Source organism: Tursiops truncatus, chromosome 1, assembly GCF_011762595.2.
Source record: "Tursiops truncatus isolate mTurTru1 chromosome 1, mTurTru1.mat.Y, whole genome shotgun sequence".
Lineage (NCBI taxonomy): Eukaryota > Metazoa > Chordata > Mammalia > Artiodactyla > Delphinidae > Tursiops > Tursiops truncatus.
The window spans coordinates 39,252,284-39,274,306 of NC_047034.1; the positions used below are offsets into that span (position 1 = coordinate 39,252,284).

At 37.4% G+C, this 22,023-nt stretch overlaps 1 protein-coding gene across 1 annotated transcript in view; it reads right to left on the reverse strand.

The window, feature by feature from the left end:
- Window positions 1-1,535: 1,535 nt before the first annotated feature.
- KCNH1 (potassium voltage-gated channel subfamily H member 1) overlaps window positions 1,536-22,023 on the reverse strand; it is a 122,575-nt gene continuing 102,087 nt past the window's right edge. The window contains exon 9 of the mRNA XM_073804688.1: window positions 1,536-1,556. Within this exon, the coding sequence (XP_073660789.1) occupies window positions 1,536-1,556 (21 nt within the window). The remainder of the gene's footprint in view (window positions 1,557-22,023) is intronic.

The window sequence follows — 22,023 nt, forward strand, 5'->3', positions numbered from 1 at the left end:
CTTTTTCCTACTTGGAACATGACCTTGATGGCTAGAGCTAGAGCAGCCATCCTGTGCCCACATGGGAAGACCAAGAGAATCACAGAAATCTCAGCCCAGACAAACTTAGGTCACCGAATCCATATTACCAATTGTCTACCAACAGATCTGTAATGGTGGGAGAAAAAGTAAACCCCTATTTCCAGGCCTGTTGTTTAGGTTTTCTGTCACTGTCAGCCAAATTAAAAAAATACACACACACACACACACACACCTTCTAAGAAACTGAAGTTAGTTTTAACAGGATTAAGACATGTTTCCTGAAATTAAAATAAACACAACTACCTAAACAGGTCCAAAATACCTTACCCAAACCCCTTATACCCAGATGGTTTCAGAATTCAGATAGTTAATAGAGTCCATATACTGTGTATGACCAAATACCCGAGTAGAGTTGGGCAGCACCCTATCCTCAAGCACATTAACATTTCTGCAGAGAGACATCTGAGCATTGATAGGTACCATAAGTAGTACCTATCAGTTCGGGGCAGGTTTCTCCAAGTACATTCAGGTCAGTGGAGATTCTGCAGTGAATAAGCTTATGAAAACTCAATTTTCACAGCCTTTGAGTTTTGGAATTATGGATAATGCACAGTGAATCTGTAGTACAAGACAGAATTTAGCTATAACCCACATCTAAATAATATTCTATGAGGGTTGTATGGTATCAATTTGGACTACTCTAACAAAGTACCATAGACTGGGTGGCTTATCAAAAACAGAAATTTATTCCCCAAAGTTCTGGAGGACGGAAGTCCAAGACCAGGTTGCCAGCATGGTGGAAATCTAGTGAGGACTCTCTTCCAGATTGCAGATAACGGATTTCTCATTGCATCCTTGCATAATGGAAAGAGAACTAGCTAGCTCTCTAGAGCCTCTTCTTATATAAAGATACTAATCTCACTCATGAGGGCTCCACTCTCATGATCTAATTACCTCCCAAAGGTCCCACCTCTAAATACCATCACATCAACATATGAATTTGGGGAAGGGGACAAAAAAGTCAATCCATTGAAAATATAAAAATATATCACACCTGGCTCAGAGAAAGCAGAAAAGGTGTCTAAAGTGAAGAATATCTGAGCTAAGCCATGAAGAATGATTAAGATTTTGAGAGACAGACATGGGAATTAGAAAGAAATACATGGGCAAGACCTCAATAGCACTGGGGGAGGAATAGGAAGATGGCAGAATAGGAAGATGGCAGAATTCGTCTCTCCTCACAAGTACATCAAGAATACATCTGGGCTTCCCTGGTGGTGCAGTGGTTGAGAGTCCGCCTGCCGATGTGGGGGACACGGGTTCATGCCCCGGTCCGGGAAGATCCCACATGCCGTGGAGCGCCTAGGCTCGTGAGCCATGGCCGCTGAGCCTGCGCATCTGGAGCCTGTACTCCGCAACGGGAGAGGCCACAACAGTGAGAGGCCCGCGTACCACAAAAAAAAAAGAGAATACATCTACAAATGGAACAATTCTTACAGAGCACCCGCTGAACATTAGTGGAAGACTTCGGACACCTAAAAAGACAAGAAAAAATCCCCTCACAACCAGGTAGGACAAGAGAAAGAAAAGAAGAATCAGAAAAGGGATCAGCAACCCTGGCAGGAAGCTGAAGGTGAACAGAGGTCCCTGCACTCAGAAAAACCCCCTCAGGGTGGGGAAATCAGCTGGGACAGAAAGGGACCTTCAGGGGATCAAAGGAGAACACAGCAGACGTCTGTGGAAGGCAGGATAAAATAAGAACTGCGCACATGGTCTGTGCCACAGCCCTGCGCACCCCAGCCTGAGTCGTGCGTCTCCTGTTGCAGAGGGTGGCTGGGTGCTAGACAGTAGGGTTTGGAGTGTGCAACCAGGGAAGGGACAGCTGTTGGCTGTGAAAAAACAGCCTGAAGAGACAAGAGTAAGGAGCTCCACAACCAGTAAAGTCTGCGGAAAACGCCAGGGACACCATAAAAGCAAGGCGTCATTGTTGAGTGGCGTGCAAGGAGTGGGGATGCCATTGCAACCCCTTTCCCCACCCGCCAGCTTCTTCGGCCTCTAGAGGCAATGGAAGGGGTACCTATCTGGGCAGGACTGCCCGCCCCTCAAGCCAAGGCCTCCTCCGCCCATGTGGGCTCCAGGGTCCTGAGCACTGCCCAAAGCCACCTTGAGAATCAGCCCTGGGTGCCTCTGCCTGAGTCAGGAATCTGACAGTGCTGGCAGGGGCTGAATCCCAAAGTGTGGGTTTAACAGAGCGGATCCAGGGAGAAGACTGCTGTTGGCTGCTCAGATACAAGAGGGGATGGGAGTGAGGGGCTCCGCAGCTGGGAATGCCCCTAGAGGAAGGGTGGTCTACCGAGGAAACGAGGCACCATAGCTGAGTGGCGCGCAAGAGGCGGGGCCACCGGTACCCCCACACACCGGCCCCTGCCTCGGCGGGCACTGGGAGGGACTCCCACCGGAGTGAGTGTGCCCCAGTCTGTTGTAACTGCCTGCTGGTCTACTCCGCCACAGGCAATTCCCACACACCCCAGCTGCGGCCGCCATACCCCTCCCCGGCCAGAGTAAGCGTGCACCAATCAGCCGCTGCTCTCGCTCCCTCTTGCCTGGGTGAGGAACAGACGCCTAAGGGTGGCACACACAAAGCGGGGGGCTAAAACCAAAGCTGAGCCCCGGGGCGGTTGACTAAGGAAGACGAATGGAAATCTTTCCTTGCAGCTGCACAAGTCACGGATTAAATCCCCACGATCGGCTTGGTAAATCCTACATCTGTGGGATATCTGAAGAGGTGAGTGTTCCCACAACTGAAAATGGTCTACGTCAGCAGCAGTGGACTTTGGGGGCAAGCACACGTGGGAGTTGGGCCAGGTCAGAGTCTGAGCTGTTCCCACAGTGCCCACAGCAGGTCCAAGATACACCTGGAGGCACAGGAGGGTCTGCTGGGGAGGTGGGGGCTGGCTGTGTCTCATTGTGGGAGCAAGAACACTGCAAGAGGAGGCCCCAGGAAAAGATTCTTAGCACCGTTATTCTTTTCTTCTTTGTTTCATTTTGTTCAGTTGTTGCTGGTGTTGTTTTCATTATATGTTACTTTTTATGTTTTTTTTAAAATGTTTTAAATACATCTTTTAAAAGTTTTTTCTATTTTTACTTTACTTTGTTGTTGCTTTGTGGTTTTTTTCTTGTTTTTGTTCTTTGTCTTTTATTTTTTAACTTTTTTTAAGTTTTCAATTTTTTTATCATTTTTATGTGGCTGTTTTATGTTTTCTTTGCCTTTTCTTTCTAGTTTGCTTTCTGTTTTGATTTATTTTTCATTTTCTCTTTTTATTAGTTTAGTCCTTATTGATTGTTCTCATTTTTGAGTTCTTTTGTTTGTTTGTTCTCTTGTTTTGTTTTGTTTTTCTTCTCTGTCTGTTCCTTTGTTTCTCTTAGTTTGGTTTTGCTTTTGTTGTTATCATTTGCTTGGATCTGGTGTACCTGTTTGTTTTCTTTCTTCTTTTTTATTTTCTGTGTGTGTTGTGTTGTTGCTGTTGGATTGTTTTTGTTTTTGCTATTTGTCTTGGGGTTTGTTTTCTTTTCTTTTTTTTTTTTCTTTCTTTTTACTCTAGCAAAGCTTCACAGCTTGTGGGCTCTTTGTTCCCCGGCCAGGGGTCAGGCCTGAGCCTCCGGGGTGGGAGTACTGAGCTCAGGATGCTGGCCCATCAGAGAATTCCCAGGCCCCGGGAATATTAATTGGTGTTCACATTCCCAGAAGTATCCATATCAACACCAAAACGCAGGCCCACACAACTGCCTGCAGGCTCCATTGCTAGACATCTCGCATCAAACAACCAGCAAGACAGGAACACAGCCCCACCTATCAGCAGACAGGCTGCCTAAAGTCATACTAAGCCCACAGACACCCCCAAAACACCACCTGATGCGGCCCTGTTCATCAGAGGGAAAAGACTCAGCTCCACTCACCAGAGTGTGCAGGCATCAATCCCTCCCACCAGGAAGCCTACACAAGCCCCTGAACCAACCTCACCCACCAGGGGGCAGACAACAGAAGCAAGAGGAACTACTACCCTGCAGCCTCTGGAAAGGAGACCATAAACACAGTAAATTAGACAAACTGAAAAGACAGAGAAATATGTTGCAGATGAAGGAGTAAGGTAAAAACCCACAAGACCAAATAAATGAACAGGAAATAGGCAATCTACCTGAAAAAGAATTCAGAGTAATGATAGTAAAGATGATCCAAGATCTCAGAAATAGAACGGAGACCCAGGTCAAGAAGATACAAGAAATGTTTAACAAGGACCTACAAGAACTAAAGAACAAACAATCAGTGATGAACAACACAATAACTGAACTGAAAAACACACCAGAAGGAATCAATAGCAGAATAACTGAGGCAGAAAACAGATAAGTGAGCTGGAATATAGGATGGTGGAAATAAATTCCATGGACCAGAATAAAGAAAAGAATGGAAAGAAATGAGGACAGTCTCAGAGACCTCTGGGACAACATTAAACGCACCAATATTCGAATTATAGGGGTCCCAGAAGACGAAGAGAAAGAGAAAGTGTCTGAGAAAATATTTGAAGAGATTATAGTCAAAAACTTCCCTGGCATAGAAAAGGAAATAGTCAGTCAAGTGCAGAAAGCACAGAGAGTCCCATACAGGATAAACCCAAGGAGAAACATGCTGAGACACATATTAATCAAACTATCAAAAATTAAATACAAAGAAAAAATATTAAAAGCAGCAAGGGCAAAGCAACAAATAACATACAAAGGAATCCCCGTAAGGTTATCAGCTGATCTTTCAGCAGAAACTCTACAGGACAGAAGGGAATGGCAGGATATATTTTAAATGATGAAAGGGAAAAAAACTACAACCAAGATTACTCTACCTAGCAATGATCTCATTCAGATTTGACAGAGAAATCAAAAGCTTTACAGACAAGCAAAAGCTAAGAGAACTCAGCACCACCAAACCAGCTTTACAGCAAATGCTAAAGGAACTTCTCTAGGCAGGAAACACAAGAGAAGCAAAAGACTTACAAAAACAAAACAATTAAGAAAATGGTAATAAGAACATACATATCAATAACTATCTTAAATGTAAATGGATTAAATGCCCCAACCAAAAGACACAGACTGGTTAAATAGATACAAAAATAAGACCTACATATATGCTGTCTACAAGACACCTACTTCAGACCTAGGGACACATACAACTGAAAGTGAGGGGATGGAAAAAGATATTCTTTGCAAATGGAAATCAAAAGAAAGCTGGAGTAGCAATGCTCATATCAGACAAAACAGACTTTAAAATAAAGACTGTTACAGGAGACAAGGAAGAACACTATATAATGATCAAGGGATCAATCCAAGAAGATATAACAATTGTAAATATTTATCCACCCAATATAGGAGCAACTCAACACATAAGGCAAATGCTAAAGACGTAAAAGGGGAAATTGACAGTAACACAATAGTGAGGTACTTTCACCCTTCACTTACACCAATGGATAGGTCATCCAGACAGAAAATTATTAAGGAAATGCAAGCCTTAAAAGACACATTAGACCAGATAGCCTTAATTGACATTTATAGGACACTGCATCCAAAAGCAACAGAATACACCTTCTTCTCAAATGCACACGGAACATTCTTCAGGATAGATCACATCTTGGTTCACAAATCAAGCCTTGGTAAATTTAAGAAAATTGAAATCATATAAATCTCAAGCCTTGGTAAATTTAAGAAAACTGAAATCATATCAATCATCTTTTCCAACAACAATGCTATGAGATTATAAATCAATTACAGAAAAAAACTGTAAAAAACAGAAACTCATGGAGGCTAAACAATATACTATTAAATAACCAAGAGATCACTGAAGAAATAAAAAAAATCTAGAAACAAATGACAATGAAAACACGATGACCCAAAACCTATGGGACGCAGCAGAAGCAGTTCTAAGAGGGAAGTTTATAGCAGTACAATACTATCTCAAGAAATAAGAAAAATCTCAAATAAACAACTTAACCTTACACCTAAAGCAACTAGAGAAAGAATAACAAACAAAACCCAAAGTTAGCCGAAGGAAAATCATAAAGATAAGAGCAGAAATAAATGAAATAGAAGTGAAGAAAACAATAGCAAAGATCAATGAAACTAGAAGCTGTTTCTTTGAGAAGATAAACAAAATTGATAAACCATTAGCCAGACTCATCAAGAAAAAAAGGGAGAGGACTTAATAAAATTAGAAATGAAAAAGGAGGTTAAGGTTACAATTGACACCACAGAAATACAAAGGGTCATAAGAGACTACTACAAATAAATATGTACCAATAAAATGGACAACCTAGAAGAAATGGACAAATTCTTAGAAAAGTACAACCTTCCAAGACTGAACTTGGAAGAAATAGAAAATACAAACAGACCAATCACAAGTAATGAAATTGAAACGGTGATTTAAAATCTTCCAGCAAAAAGAAGTCCAGGGCCAGACAGCTTCACAATCAAATTCTATCAAACATTTAAAGAGTTAACACCTATCCTTCTCAAACTCTTCCAAAAAATTACAGAGGGAGGAATACTCCTAAACTCATTGTATGAGGCCACCATCACCCTGATACCAAAAGATATTACAAAAAAAGAAAAGTACAGGCCAATATCACTGATACATAGACGCAAAAATCCTCAACAAAATACTAGCACACCGAATCCAACAACACATTAAAAGGATCATATATCATGATCAAGTTGAATTTATCCCAGGGATGTAAGAATTCTTCAGTATACACAAATCAATCAATGTGATACACCATATTAACAAATTGAAGAATAAAAACCATATGATCATCTCAATAGTTGCAGAAGGGCTTCCCTGGTGGCGCAGTGGTTGAGAGTCCTCCTGCCGATGCAGGGGGCACGTGTTCATGCCCCGGTCTGGGAGGATCCCACATGCCGTGGAGCGGCTGGGCCCGTGAGCCATGGCCGCTGAGCCTGAGTGTCCGGAGCCTGTGCTCCGCAGCGGGAGAGGCCACAAAAGTGAGAGGCCCGTGTACAGCAAAAAAAAAAAAAAAAAAAAAAATAGTTGCAGAAAAAGCTTTTGACAAAATTCGACACCAATTTATGATAAAAACTCTCCAGGAAGTGGGCATAGAGGGAACCTACCTCAACATAATAAAAGCCATATATGACAAACTGACGGCAAACATCATTCTCAATGGTGAAAAACTGAAAGCATTACCTCTAAGATCAAGACAACAGTGTCCACTTTCACCAGTATTATTCAACATAGTTTTGGAAGTCCTAGTCACAGCAATCAGAGAAGAAAAAGAAATGAAAGGAATACATATTGGAAAAGAAGAAGTAAAACTGTCACTGTTTGCAGAGGACATGAACCTATATATAGAAAATCCTAAAGATGCTACCAGAAAACTACTAGAGCTAATCAATGAATTCAGTAAAGTTGCAGGATATGAAATTAATACAGAGAAATCTCTTGCATTCCTATACATTACCAACAAAAGATCAGAAAGAGAAATTAAGGAAACAATCCCATTTACCATTGCAACAAAAAGAATAAAATACCTAGGAATAAACGTACCTAAGGGGGCAAAACACCTGTATACAGAAACCTATAAGATATTGATGAAAGAAATCAAAGACAACACAGACAGATGGAGAGATATACCATGATCTTGGATTGGAAGAATCAACATTGTGAAAATGGCTATACTACCCAAAGCAATCTACAGATTCAGTGCAATCTGTATCAAATTACCAATGGCATTTTTCACAGAACTAGAACAAAAAAATTGTACAATTTGTATGGAGACACAAATGACCCCGAATAGCCAAAGAAAGCTTGAGAAAGGGGCTTCCCTGGTGGCGCAGTGGTTGGGAGTCCGCCTGCCAGTGCAGGGGACGCGGGTTCGTGCCCTGGTCCGGGAGGATCCCACATGCCGCGGAGCGGCTGGGCCCGTGAGCCATGGCCGCTGGGCCTGCGCATCCGGAGCCTGTGCTCTGCAACGGGAGAGGCCGCGGCAGTGAGAGGCCCGCATACGGAAAAAAAAAAAAAAAAAAAATCTTGAGAAAGAAAAATGGAGCTGGAGGAATCAGGCTCCCTGACTTAAGGCTATACTACAAAGCTACAGTAATCAAGACAGTATGGTACTGGCACAAAAACAGAAATATAGATCAATGGAACAGGATAGAAAGCCCAGAGATAAACCCATGCACTTATGGTCACCTAATCTATGACAAAGGAGGCAAGAATATACAATGGAGAAAAGACAGTCTCTTCAATAAGTGGTGCTGGGAAAACTGGACAGCTACATGTAAAAGAATGAAATTAGAACACTCCCTAACACCATACACAGAAATAAACTCAAAATGGATTAGAGACCTAAATGTAAGTCCCGAAACTATAAAACTCTTACAGGAAAACATAAGCAGAACAGTCTTTGACATAAATAGCAGCAAAATCTTTTTTGACCCACTCACTACAGTAATGAAAGTAAAAAATAAAAATAAACAAATGGGACCTAATTAAACTTAAAACTTTTGCACAGCAAAGGAAACCATGAACAAGATGAAAAGACAATGTTCATAATGAGAGAAAATATTTGCAAATGAAGCAACTGACAAAGGATTAATCTCTAAAATATACAAACAGCTCATGCAGCTCAACATCAAAAAAACAAACAGCCCAATCAAAAAATGGGTGAAAGACCTAAATAGACATTTCTCCAAAGAAGACATACAGATGGCCAACAAACACATGAAAAGATGCTCAACATCACTAATGACTAGAAAAATGCAAATTAAAGCTACAATGAGGTATCACCTCACACCAGTCAGAATGGCCATCATCAAAAAATCTACAAACAATAAATGCTGGAGAGCTTGTAGAGAAAAGGGAACTCTCTTGCACTGTTGCTGGGAATGTAAATTGATACAGCCACTATGGAGAACAGTGTGGAGGTTCCTTAAAAAATTAAAAACAGAACTACCATATGACCCAGCAATCCCACTACTGGGCATATACCCAGAGAAAACCATAATTCAAAAAGATACTTGCACCCCAATGTTCATTGCAGCACTATTTACAATAGCCAGGACATGGAAGCAACCTAAATGTCCATCAACAGAGGAATGGATAAAGAAGAAGTGGTACATATGTGCAATGGAATATTACTCAGCCATAAAAATGAACGAAATTGGTTCATTTGCAGAGAACTTGATGGACCTAGAGACTGTCATACAGAGTGAAGTAAGTCAGAAAGAGAAAAACAATATTGTATTTTAACACATATATGTGGAATCCAGAAAAATGGTATAGATGATCTTATTTGCAAAGCAGAAATAGAGACACAGATGTAGAGAACAAATGTATGGAGACCAAGGGGGGAGGGGGTGTAGGATGAATTGGGAGACTGGGATTGACAGATACACACTATTGATACTCTGTATAAAATAGATAACTAATGAGAACATGCTGTAAAGCACAGGGAACTCTATTCAGTGCTCTGTGGTGACCTAAATGGGAAGGAAATCCAAAAGAGAGGGGAATATATGTATATGTGTAGCTGGTTCACTTTGCTGTACAACAACTAACACAACTTTGTAAGGCAACTATACTCCAATAAAAATTAATTTTATAAAAGACCTCAATAGCATTGTCCTCTGGCCCCTGATCAAGAACAGATAAATATTAATAACTAAAATAAGAGTAAAACTAACATTCACTCAGAGATTTTAGTATACCAGGCACTGCTCTACTCACTTCACTTGGATTAACTCAGTTAATCCTCACCTCAATCCCATGAGGCAGGTATAATCTTTATTGCAATACTTCAGATGAGAAACTGTGTACAAAAAAGTTAAATATAACTGCTCCAGGTCATATGGCTAGTAAAAGGCAGAAGCTGGATTCAAACCCAGACAGTCTGAATGATAGTCCTAATAAAAGCTCAGTGGAATTCCAATTCTGATCTATCTATTTAGCAATTTAAACAATTAATATCTGGTGTTGGTGAGGTGTGAGAAAATTAGCACAAACCTTTGTCAACTTGTACAATCTTACTGATAGGCAAGCTGGTGGCATATATCAAAAGCCTTTAAAATGTGTATTCCCACTGTCCTAATAATTCTACTTTTAATAATTTTCCCAAAGAAATAATCAGGGGCTCTGGTAATAGTGGAATAAGAAATTTAGACAAACTCTCTCACTGAAAACAACTACAAACCCTGGACAAACTTTTTTTTAAAAATCAGCTTGAATGCATCAGTAAGCTAGCAAGGCAGTGAAGAATTATGGAAGCAAATCCAGAAGATGACGGAACTGCAAAGAGTGAGTCCACCATTTGAAATGGTTTTCCCCTGGAGTATTTGCCAGTTCTGTAGAGTCAGCTAAGAGGCTAAAGATCTGAGCATTGCTTTTGACAGCCTCTTGGATTTAAGAGAACAAAAGTAAAAGTCTGGAGGCTACCAAAGAAAAGGGTCCTGGTAATCCTGCTTTGGGATGGAACCACAGTGGCTATTGTTCAGAACAAAGTAAGCCAGAGAAAGTTTTGAAATACAGCTTCAAATCGCCTCAATACTTGGATTTATATTCAAGCGAGTCTGGATGCTAGTGGTCTTACAGTTACCTGCAAGAAGCAAATTTTAATATTCTCTGGAGGAAAATAATGCCATCCTAGGACCCACAATATTTTACAACTTTTCACATAGGATGTCCACTACACAGTCAAAAATAACCAGGCACAGGAAGAGATGAAACAATATGTAAGAAAATTAAGAGAAGCAATAGAATACAACAGGACAAAACCCACACAGACTCCAGATTATAGAGTTATTGAATACAGAAACATTAAGATAATTATCCTTAATGTATTTAACAGGATAAAAGGCAAGATCAAGAATTTCAGCAGAAAACTAGAAACTATAAAATAAGGTAATGGCAATTCTAACATTAAAAAATACAATAACCAAAATTCAGAATGCAATAGAAGGTTTTAAAAGTAATTAGGCAAGGCTAAAGAGTGAATTAGGAAATTGGGAAATAAATCAGGAAAAAAATATGCAGAATAAAACATGGAAAGACAAAACGTTAGAAAATACAAAAGCAAGTAGAAGAGATGGGGATTCAGTGAGAAGGGTTAACATATGTGTGCTGGGAATTCCAAAGTGGAGGAAAGAGAAACTAGAAATAAAGTTATAAAGAGGTAGTGGCTGAAAATTCCTTAAAATTGATCAAAAAAAAAGAAAAAATGCTCAATCCATAATAGGGATAAGCCAAGTTTGGCCGGTTGCCTATTTTGATATGGCCTGTGAGTTAAGAATGGTTTTTACATTTTTAAAGGGTCATAAAAGAAGAAGAGAAGGAGGAGAGACCATGTGTGGCCCACACAGCCTAAAATTTGTATCTGTTTCTTTACAGAAAATGTTTGTGACATCTGAGCCACAGATTCAAGAATCCCTATGAACCCCATATGCTCCTCTAAATCCACACTCATGCTCAGTAGCCCAGGTTGTCATGAGAAGGAGACTGGAGGGAGAAGAAAGGAAAGTGAGATTGGGGTATTTATTCCCCCAGCTGTCTCCTAGGTCACATAGGTTGCTTGCATCCCTTGACCAAAAGTGACAGTTCCTGTAGAGTGGCTTTCTCCATATTGTCTCTCTGTTTCCAGCTTTTAGTAAAAGTTCCTCTTACTCCTTCATACTTGGGGTGGTAAAGACTCTGAACTCTAATCCTAATCCAGCCTCCTGCTATTACTAGCTCCAGGTCTACACTATCTCCCACTGTTTTGCTATATGTTGTCCAATGCCTTTGTCAATCACCCCTTCATTAATTATCTCTTACCCACAAGGTCCCCAGCAGATGCTGGCCATACCTAGGTATATCATAATAAAACTGCTAGAAGAAGAAGGAAAAGGGGGTGGGGAGAAGAAGAAAAAAAGAAAACAAAAAGAAAGTATCTTAAAAGCAACCACATGAAAAAAGACAGAATTCCTACAATGAAACAACAATTAGCCCAAGAGCTGAATTCTAAGAAAATAATAGAAGTCAAATGATTATGGAAAAATATATCCAAATAACCAAAAGAAAGTAATTTCCAATTTAGAATTCAATATCCAATGCAAACATCTTTAAAGAATTAAAGCAACATAAAGATATTTTCAGACAAACAAACCTCAAGAAAATTCATCACCAGCAGACTAAATTAAATACTAAAGGGTATTCTCTGGCTAGAAGGAAAAATTTACCAGATGGAAGCTAGGAGATGGTGGAAGCAATAAGGAGCAATGAAAGGGATAACAGATATAAATGAGTACTGGCTGCATGAAACAACAGTGAAAATACATATAGAATATATATACACTTAACAACAGCTCATAAGTTAAAAAGAATCTAAAGTGTTTTAAAATCCTTGCAACATCTGGGAAGAGGCATAAATATTAATTTATCATAATTAGAAAAATCATGGTGTATTTTTCAGGGTACCCACTAAAAGAATAGCTAAAGAAAATAAAAGATTAATAGAGGGTTGGAATAATGCAAAATTACCAATCCCAAACGAGGGTAATAAATGAGATGAAAGAAGAAACAAAGAAAGATGGGACAAAAAGGAGCAAAATAAGACAGAATATATAAACCAAAATATCACATTAATTAAAGGCAATTAATTAAATCCTTCAAATTAAAGGCAAATGTACCAGACCGGATTAAAAGTAAGCTGCTTAGAAGATATATGTCTAAAAATAAAAATATAGCAGGGTTTCTGTTAAACAATGGAAAAAATATACCATGTAAACACTAAAAACAACTGAAAAAGCTGGTATAGCTCTATTAATATTGCACAAAGTAGACTTCAAAGGAAAATTATTATTAGACATACACATTTCATAATGTTAAAAGGCTCAAAGCACCAGAAATATTTTTTAAAATTCCAAATTTTTAAAACAAAGTTGTTTATTTGAAAATATTTAATAATAAAGCTAATAACCTCTGGCAATACTAATTATCCAATATCAGGAATTAACCAATTATCCAATTAACCAAAAGCAGGAATCAAGAGTGAAAAAAGAGACATCACTACATGTCCTATAGACATTAAAAGATAAAAGCATATTATTTATGAACAACTGTACGTTAATAACTTTTGCAAATTGAAACTTATTAGAAAATTTTCTAGAAAAATATAGTTTACAAAACTGAGTCCAGAAGTAACAGAAAATTGGAATGGGTCTTTGATTATTAAACCTATAATTGAAAAACTGCTCTAAAAAAGAAATCCAGGCCCAGATTGCCTCATTGATAAATTCTACCAAATATTTCAGGAAGAAATAAAACCAATGTTAAAATTCATTACAAAACTACATTAATTTACACAGTATTGGTGCAGGAATATATAGACAAATCAAGAGAAAAGAACTGAGGTCAGAAAAAGTTCCATGCCTATATAGATGCTTGATATGCTAAAGACTGGACTACAGCTTGATATGCTGAAGATTGGACTACAGACAAACGAAGAAAGAATAGTATTTTCAAATGAATGGTCCTAGGTCAACCAAATATCCATATCCATATGGAGATCAAGAATGAACTTGATCTCTATCTTACACCATCCATAATAATCAGTTCCAAGTGGATTGCAGTTCTAATTTTGAATGGAAAACAATAAAACTTTTGGAAGATAATAAGAAAACATCTTCATGAACTTGGGAGTATGAAATTTAAACAAGCCACAAAGGCACATAAAAAGATTGATAAATTTTTCTAATAAAATTAAGAACTTCTGCTCATGAAAAGACACCAGTAAGAGAGGAAAAAGGAAAGCCATACAGTGGGGGAAAATATTTATAGCACATAAACTGCACATATCCAGACTATATAAAGAACTTCTACAAATCACTTCTGTTGAAAGAAAATCTATTACATATGGAAAAAGAGACACACAGGCACTTCACAAAAGAGGATAACCAAAAATGAAAACACCCAACTAAAATTTATAAAAAGATGCTAAACCTTTTCAAGCATTAGGAAAATACAAATCAAAACTACAATGAGAAACCACTACAAGCTCACTAGATTAAGTAGAAGTAAACAAATTGAAAAGTAAGAAAGCAAAGTAGTGGAACTCTCAAACATTATAACCACTTAGTACAACCACTTCGGACAACTGTTTGGCAGTATTTACTAACAATACACATAATACCTATGACCCAACAATTCCACTCTTTCCAATAGAAATGCATGTACTAGAGTGTGAATAAGAATATTCATCAAATGAAAACATAAATAACCTAAATGCATGTCAACAGTACATTATATTAATAAACTGAAGTATATTCATACAATCGATTACATGCAACAATGACAATGAACTAACTATTGATACACTCAAAACACGCCTGACTCTCCCAACAGTGGTACTAAACAAAATATATAAGACAACATAAAAGAATACATTATTGTCTTATTTCATTTCTGTAAAGTTCAGAAATAGGCAAGAGTAAATTAGGATTAAAATAGTGGCTACTTTGGGGTGGTGGGGAGGAAGAAGTGATTAGGATATATGAGGGATGTCTGAGGTGCTGGTAATGACCTATTTCTTGACCTTGATGATGGCCACATCGATGCCTACTTTGTAAGAATTCATCTAGAAGCATATTTCTACTTTGAGTACTTTCCTATGTATGTTGTACTGCACAATAAAAAAAGAATAAGAAAATGAATAATCAGGAATGTGATACAGATTTATGTACAAAGATATTCTCTGTGGCTTGTTTATTATGATTAAAAAAGTAAAAAAAAAAAAAAGAGGAGGGATTACCTAGATGTCAAACACTAATTAAATTATGATATGTCCATATAACAGACTATCATTTAATTACTTAAATTCATGTTGTAAAAGAATATTTAATGTCATAGAAAGATAAAACCTATTGTTTAGACAATAAAATGGGTTACAACTCACTACACACAGTTTAATTCCATTTTAATAAAATATATGCAAACATATATATGCATATATTCCAAGGAAAAAAAAAGACTTGAAACAATATATACCAAAATGTTAACAATGAGAGAAAATTATAGGTGATCTTTATTTCTTCATCTATATTTTCTAAATTTTTACAGGTAACATGTAAAAAAAATTGAAATAAAAAAATTCTTTTTCTGAAAATTGTCCAGAGGCTTTCAAATTTAGCTCATAGTCTGGCTTCCCATGGAAGCACATCCTTGAAACAGAATATTTCTCCTCTGAAGCCTGAAGCACTCTTTCTTATAAGCTAACATATGTGGACTCCAGAGTTAAACATCACAATATAACATAGGAAGAAATCATAAGCTGTCTGCACAGCTCCACCTCAGACCACCAGTGTTCTCATCAGTTAGAGCCAGATCATGGACTTCCTACTGCTTTTTACAGTTTCACTTAAGTTAAAGTTACTAATAAGTGACTAGTCCAGCTAGTTTTTCACTAACATTTGTCTTACTTCACAAATAGAGACCAAACCAAAAAAAAAAAAATTTAAAAATCTCCTGTTTCTTTCAGCCCCACGTGCAATGCCTTGTGCTTAGTTTTTCCCACTCTCACATGGCCCTTTCCTTTCCCCAACATCAGAGTTCCACCCCTCTTCCAATCACTTCCCAAATAGTCCCCACCCCACCATAGGAAGCCTTCTGCAATCCACGTAACCCAAACTCTGTAATAGGTACAGAGTTTCAGCACATAGGAGTCCAGAAGGGCCTTTCAGCAGGTCATTCCTCCTGTGCTACAACTTCATCTTCCAGTGGCTTCTATAACTTTCAATATTCTCACTTCCTACCTCTCTGAATACTTTCCTCTGCCTGTATTTAAATGTATGAGGAAGAAGAAAAACTAGTAAAGAACATTTGTTTTTTATAAAAGGAAGCAAATGCCACCTCTCACCCATTAGGATGTCTGCTCACACCTGTTAAGATGGCTATATACAGAAAATAACAATTGTTGGCAAGGATGAGAAGAAATTGGAACCCTTATGTATTGGTGGTGGGAATGTAAAATGGTGCAGCCTCTGTGGAAAACAGTATAGCAGTTTCCCAAAAAATTAAACATAGAAGTACCATATGATCCAGCAATTCTACTTCTGGGTATAAAGCGAAAGAACTGAAAGCAGGGAATTGAGTAGATATTTGTACCCCCATGTTCACAGTAGTAGCATTATTCAAAATAGCCAAAAAGTGAAAGCAACCCAAGTTCTATTGACAGATGAATGCATTAAAATGTGGTATATCCGTACAATGAAATATTATTCAGCCATTAAAAAGGAAATTCTGACACATGCTATGACATGGATTAACCTTGGAGACATTAAGTGAAAAAAGCCAATCACAAAGAGACAGCTACTGCATGATTCCAATATGAGGTACCTAGAGTAGTCAAACTCATAGAGACAGAAAGAAGAATGGTGGTTACCAGAGGCTAGGGGGAGGGGGAATAGGGAGTTATTGTTTAATAGGTACAGAGTTTCAATGCTGCAAGGTGCAAAGAGTTCTGTGGATGAATGGTAGTGAAGGTAGCACAACAATGTGAATGGACTAGTGCTACTGAACTGTACACTTAAAAATGGTTAAGATGGTGAATTTTACGTTGTGTATATTTTACCACAATTAACTTTTTTTGGTCATGGTTGCACAACTCTGTGAATATACTAAAAACCACTGAATTGTACACTTTAAAGTTTGAATTCTATGGTATATGAATTATATCTCAACCTGTTACAAAAGGAAAAAAGGAATCAAATAGGAATTCTAGAATTGAAAACTATATTTGACATTAAGAACTATTTGGATGGGTTTAACAGAATACTGGTCAAAACAGAAGATAGAATTCATGCATTAGAAAATAAGTCAACAAAAGTTAGTCAGCTCGAATCAACAGATAGAAAAAAGAATAAAGAACAGAACAAAACATAAGAGACATGTAGAATATAGTAAAACAATCCTAAAATTGATACAATTGGAGTCCTAAAAGGAAAGAAGAGAGAGAATAGAGCAGAAGTATTATACGAAAATAGAAGAGCTAAGATTTTTCCGAAAATTATAACAGTCATCAATCCACAACTTCATGAAGCTCAGCAAATATGAAGCAAGATAAATACAAAATAAAAAAAGAAAGAAAAAACAGCCCACCTAGGAACTTAATAGTCAAAATGTTGAAAACAAAAAATAAAGAGAAATTTTTAAAAGAAGACTCGGGGGGAAAAAAATTACATTCAGGAGAATAATAATAGAATGGCATCTGAATTCTCATCAGAAGCAATAACATATTTAAACTGCTCAAAGTTAAAAGTAAACCTTTTATGTTTAATAATTTTATGCCCAGGAAAAATATGGCAGAATAAAGATATTTCAAATAAATGATTAAAAAGTTCATCACCAAAAGAAGTGCACTATGCAAAAAAACTGGGAGATCTTTAGGCTGAAAGAAAAATGATCCCAGAAGTAAACATGAAATAAGGGAAGAGTAAAAAAATGCATGAATACAAATACAAAAGATATTGACTATTTAAAGCAATAATGATAACAAAGACTTGTAGGGGTATAACAAAAATAACACAAAGGGCAAGAAGGAGGTGAAATAAAATTAAACTGTTTTAAAGATCTTATGTTGTTTGAAAAGTGGTAAAAGTACTAATTTAAATAGCTTTTAATATGTGTTGAAGGCAACTGTAATCTCTACAGTAAGCACAAAAAGAAAAATACAAAAAGATACAACTAAAACACTGAAAGGGGACTTCCCTAGTGGCACAGTGGTTAAGAATATGCCTGCTAATGCAGGGGACACGGCTTCGATCCCTGGTCCGGGAAGATCCCACATGCCGCGGAGCAACTAAGCCCGTGCACCACAACTACTGAGCCTGCACTCTAGAGCCCGCATGCTGCAACTACTGAAGGCCACATGCCTAGAGCCCATGCTCTGCAACTAGAGAAGCCACCATAATGAGAAGCCCACGCACCACAACGAAGACTAGCCCCCACTCGCCGCAACTAGAGAAAGCCCAAGTGCAGCAACAAAGACCAATGCAGCCAAAAATAAATAAAATGTTGTTTTTAAAGTCTTTAAAGGCTTCCCTGGTGGTGCAGTGGTTAAGAATCCACCTGCCAATGCAGGGGACACGGGTTCAATCCCTGGTCCAAGAGGATCCCACATGCCATGGAGCAACTAGGCCCATGCGCCACAACTGCTGAGCCTGTGCTCTATGGCCCGCGAGCCACAACTACTGAAGCCCACATGCCTAGAGTTCGTGCTCCACAGGAGAGGCCACCGCAATGAGAAGCCCGCACACTGCAATGAAGAGTAACCCCCACTCGCTGCAACTAGAGAAAGCCTGCACGCAGCAATGAAGACCCAACACAGCCAAAATAAAATTAATTCATTTATTTATTTATATATATATATATAAAAGAATGGTACATGCACATTTTAAAAAAAAAGTCTTTAAAAAATACTGAAAGAAAATCAAATGGAATAATAAATAAATACTTGGTTAATCCAAAGAAGGTAGAAAAGGAGGAATAAAGGAACCTAAAAACAGGTATGAGAAATAGAAAACAAATAGCAAGATGGTAAACTAAAACCCAATGATAGCAACACTTATGATAAAAAATAAGCGGACTAAATATTCCAACTATCAATATAAGGCAAATACTGATGGACCAGATTTTCAAAAAATAAAAAGACCCAATCCTTTGCTATTTATTTACAAAAAAAATCCTTTAAAAATAAGGACACAAGAAACTTAAAGGAAAGGGATGGAAAAAGGCATGCAATGCAAACACTATCTAAAAAAAAGTTGATGTCTATATTAATATCAGACAAATATAAATGCATTATAATGCATTTTAAAATGTATTATAATAAAAGTGCATAATGCATATAATGCATTATTAAATAAAAATGGGAATATTTCATAATAACAAGAGGACCCATTCACAGGAAGACACAACAATCCTACATGTGTATGCGTATAGCAGCATAGCTCTAAAAATACATGAAGCAAAAATCAATAGAACTGAGAGGAGAAATAACCAATTTCACAATCACAGTTGAAGATTTTACAAACCTCTCTCCATAAGTGATAGAACAAGCAGACAAAAGTTAGTAATAATATAGACAATTTTTAAAACTATTAATCTACCTGACCTAATTAGCATATAGAGAATACAACACTCAACAACTGCAAAATACATTTTTGTAAATTCATAAAAAATATTTACCAAAATAGACCAGATACTGAGCCATAAAGCAAGTCTTAACAAAATTCAAAGAATTAAAATCATATATTTTCTTACTACTAAGGAATTAATCTAGAAGTCAATAATAAAATGATAATTAGAAAATTATCAGATATTTAGAAATTAGGCAACACACTTTTTTTTTTTCGGTACGCGGGCCTCTCACTGCTGTGGCCTCTCCCATTGCGGAGTACAGGTTCCGGACGTGCAGGCCCAGCGGCCATGGCTCACACGCCCAGCCGCTCCGCGGCATGCAGGATCTTCGCGGACCGGGGCCCGAACCCGTGTCCCCTGCATCGGCAGGCGGACTCTCAACCACTGCGCCACCAGGGAAGCCCTAGGCAACACACTTTTAAATAAAAGAAATCACAGTGGAAATAAGAAAGTATATTGAACTTAAATAATGGGATTATGACATTAAAATTTCTGGGATGTCTTTAAAAAGTCTTTAGAGGATAAAATAGCTTTAAATTCATATATTAAAATATGAATTTAAAGCTTTAAATTCATATATTAAATCTGCTTGAATGATCAAAGATTTCATCCCAGTAAGCTAGGAGGAAAAACAGACTAAATCCAAACAAAATGTACAAAAAAGGAAAATAAGAATGAGAACAAAAATCAATGAAACAGAAAACAGACAATTAGCTAAGTCAAAAGTTGGTTCTTTTAAAAGATTAATAAAATTAACAAAACACTACCACAACTGACCATAATGAACTGACCAAATGACATAAGATTCAAATGACCAATGAAGAATAAATGGAGAAAATCACTGTAGATCCAACAAACATTTTAAAAAGAATAATTGTATATTATATATAACTTCTTGCCAAAAACTTTGGCACACTCGATGAAATGGTTAAATCTTCAACAATGCAAAACCGACACAAGGAAATAAAAAAGAATATCTGAATAGTCCTATATCTGCTAAAGAAATTGAAATCATAATTTAAAATATTCCCACAAAGAAAATTTCAGAGCCACACAGCTTCACTGATGAATTATTTAAGGAATAAGTACTACCAATGTTACAAAAATTCTTTCAGAGACAGTGGAAGAGGGTACACGCCCCTGTGTATCACCCCTGACAAGGACATCACAAAGAAAAAAAAATGAAAGGCCAATATCTCTCATGAACATAGATACAACATTGCTAAATATTAGAAAATCATATACAATTATATAAAAGAAGACAATCTCTCATGACCAAGTAGGAGTTATTCCAGGAATGCATGGCTAATACAACATTCAAAAGTCAATCAACATAACTCACCACATGAACAAAAGTAAGGAGAAAAAAACATACCATTTCAATAAATGCATAAAAGGTATTTGGTAAAATTTAAAACCTGTTAATGATAAAAATTCTCATAAAACTAGGAATGTAAGAGACCTTTCTTAACCTAATAAGGAGTATTTGCAAACTAAAAACAATTAGTCAACTAAATACTTAATGATGAAATACTGAACATATTCTCCTGAAGACAAGGATGTCTATTATCTCCACTTCCATTCATTTCATTGGAGATCCTAGCCAGCACTAATTCAAGAAAAAGAAATAAAAGGTAAAGATTTTGGAAAATAAATAAATAAAAATTTTTTTATTCACAAAGACATAATTGTGTATATAAAAATCCAAAAGAACCTACAAAATATTCACATTAATAAGCAAATTTGGCAACTTTGCTGCAAAGTCAGTAAATAAAATGGTTTCTACTAACAATAAACAATTAAAAACAAGAAGTTTTTAAATCCCACTGACAAAGCACCAAAAATATCAGGTATCTAGGAATAAGTTTAACAACAACAATAAAAAAAAAAGTGTGTTAAGACCTTGACACTGAAAACTACAAGATATTGCTAAGAGAAATTAAAGAAGACCTAAACATATGGCTGGTCAATGGTCATGAACTGGAAAACTCAATATTAAGGTTTTCATTCTCTCCAAATTGGTTTTTAGATTCAATATAATCCCACTCAAAATCCCTACAGGCCTTTTATTTTTTTTATTTTTATTTTTTGGTTTGGGTGGAAATTGACTCTAAGTTTTAATGTATGTACAAAGATCCTAGAATAGACATAGCAGTCTTGAAGAAAAAGAACAAAGGCAGTAACTGATTGATATTTACTATTATGCTATGCCAATTAACACAGTGTAGTACTGATGTTAAGAATAGACAAATAAACCAGTGGAACAGCATAGGGTCCAAAAATAACCCAAAACACGCACAATCACTTGAAATATGACCAAGGCTCAGTGCCGTGGTGGAGTTATCAGCCTGATTGCAGGAGGATCAACAGAACAAGAGGAGGGGAAGTAGAGACACTCGTCATTTCCCTGTCATTCACACCACTGTTGTCTGGGTGCACTTCCAAAAATCAAAACCAATCATAAGATCATCTAATGAAAACCCTCTATGGTTTCTTTTTGCCCACATAACAAAAGGTAAACTCCTTGGCAAGACCCTGGGATTCTATATCACTGGATCTTGCCTCCTACTCTCAAGTTCCTTCTGTCCGCCAATGCTGACTCTCTGCTTTGGACGTAATGAATGCCTTGCTAGTCCCCAAGAGCGCTTCCCTCTGCACGTGATCTCTCCTCTAACAAGACTGCCCTCCTTATTCCTCACCAGACTAACCCCAGTCATCTCCTCCCAGGAAGCCTTCCTAGATTCTCTCGATAGGCTAAATGCTCCTCGATAGTAAGACAT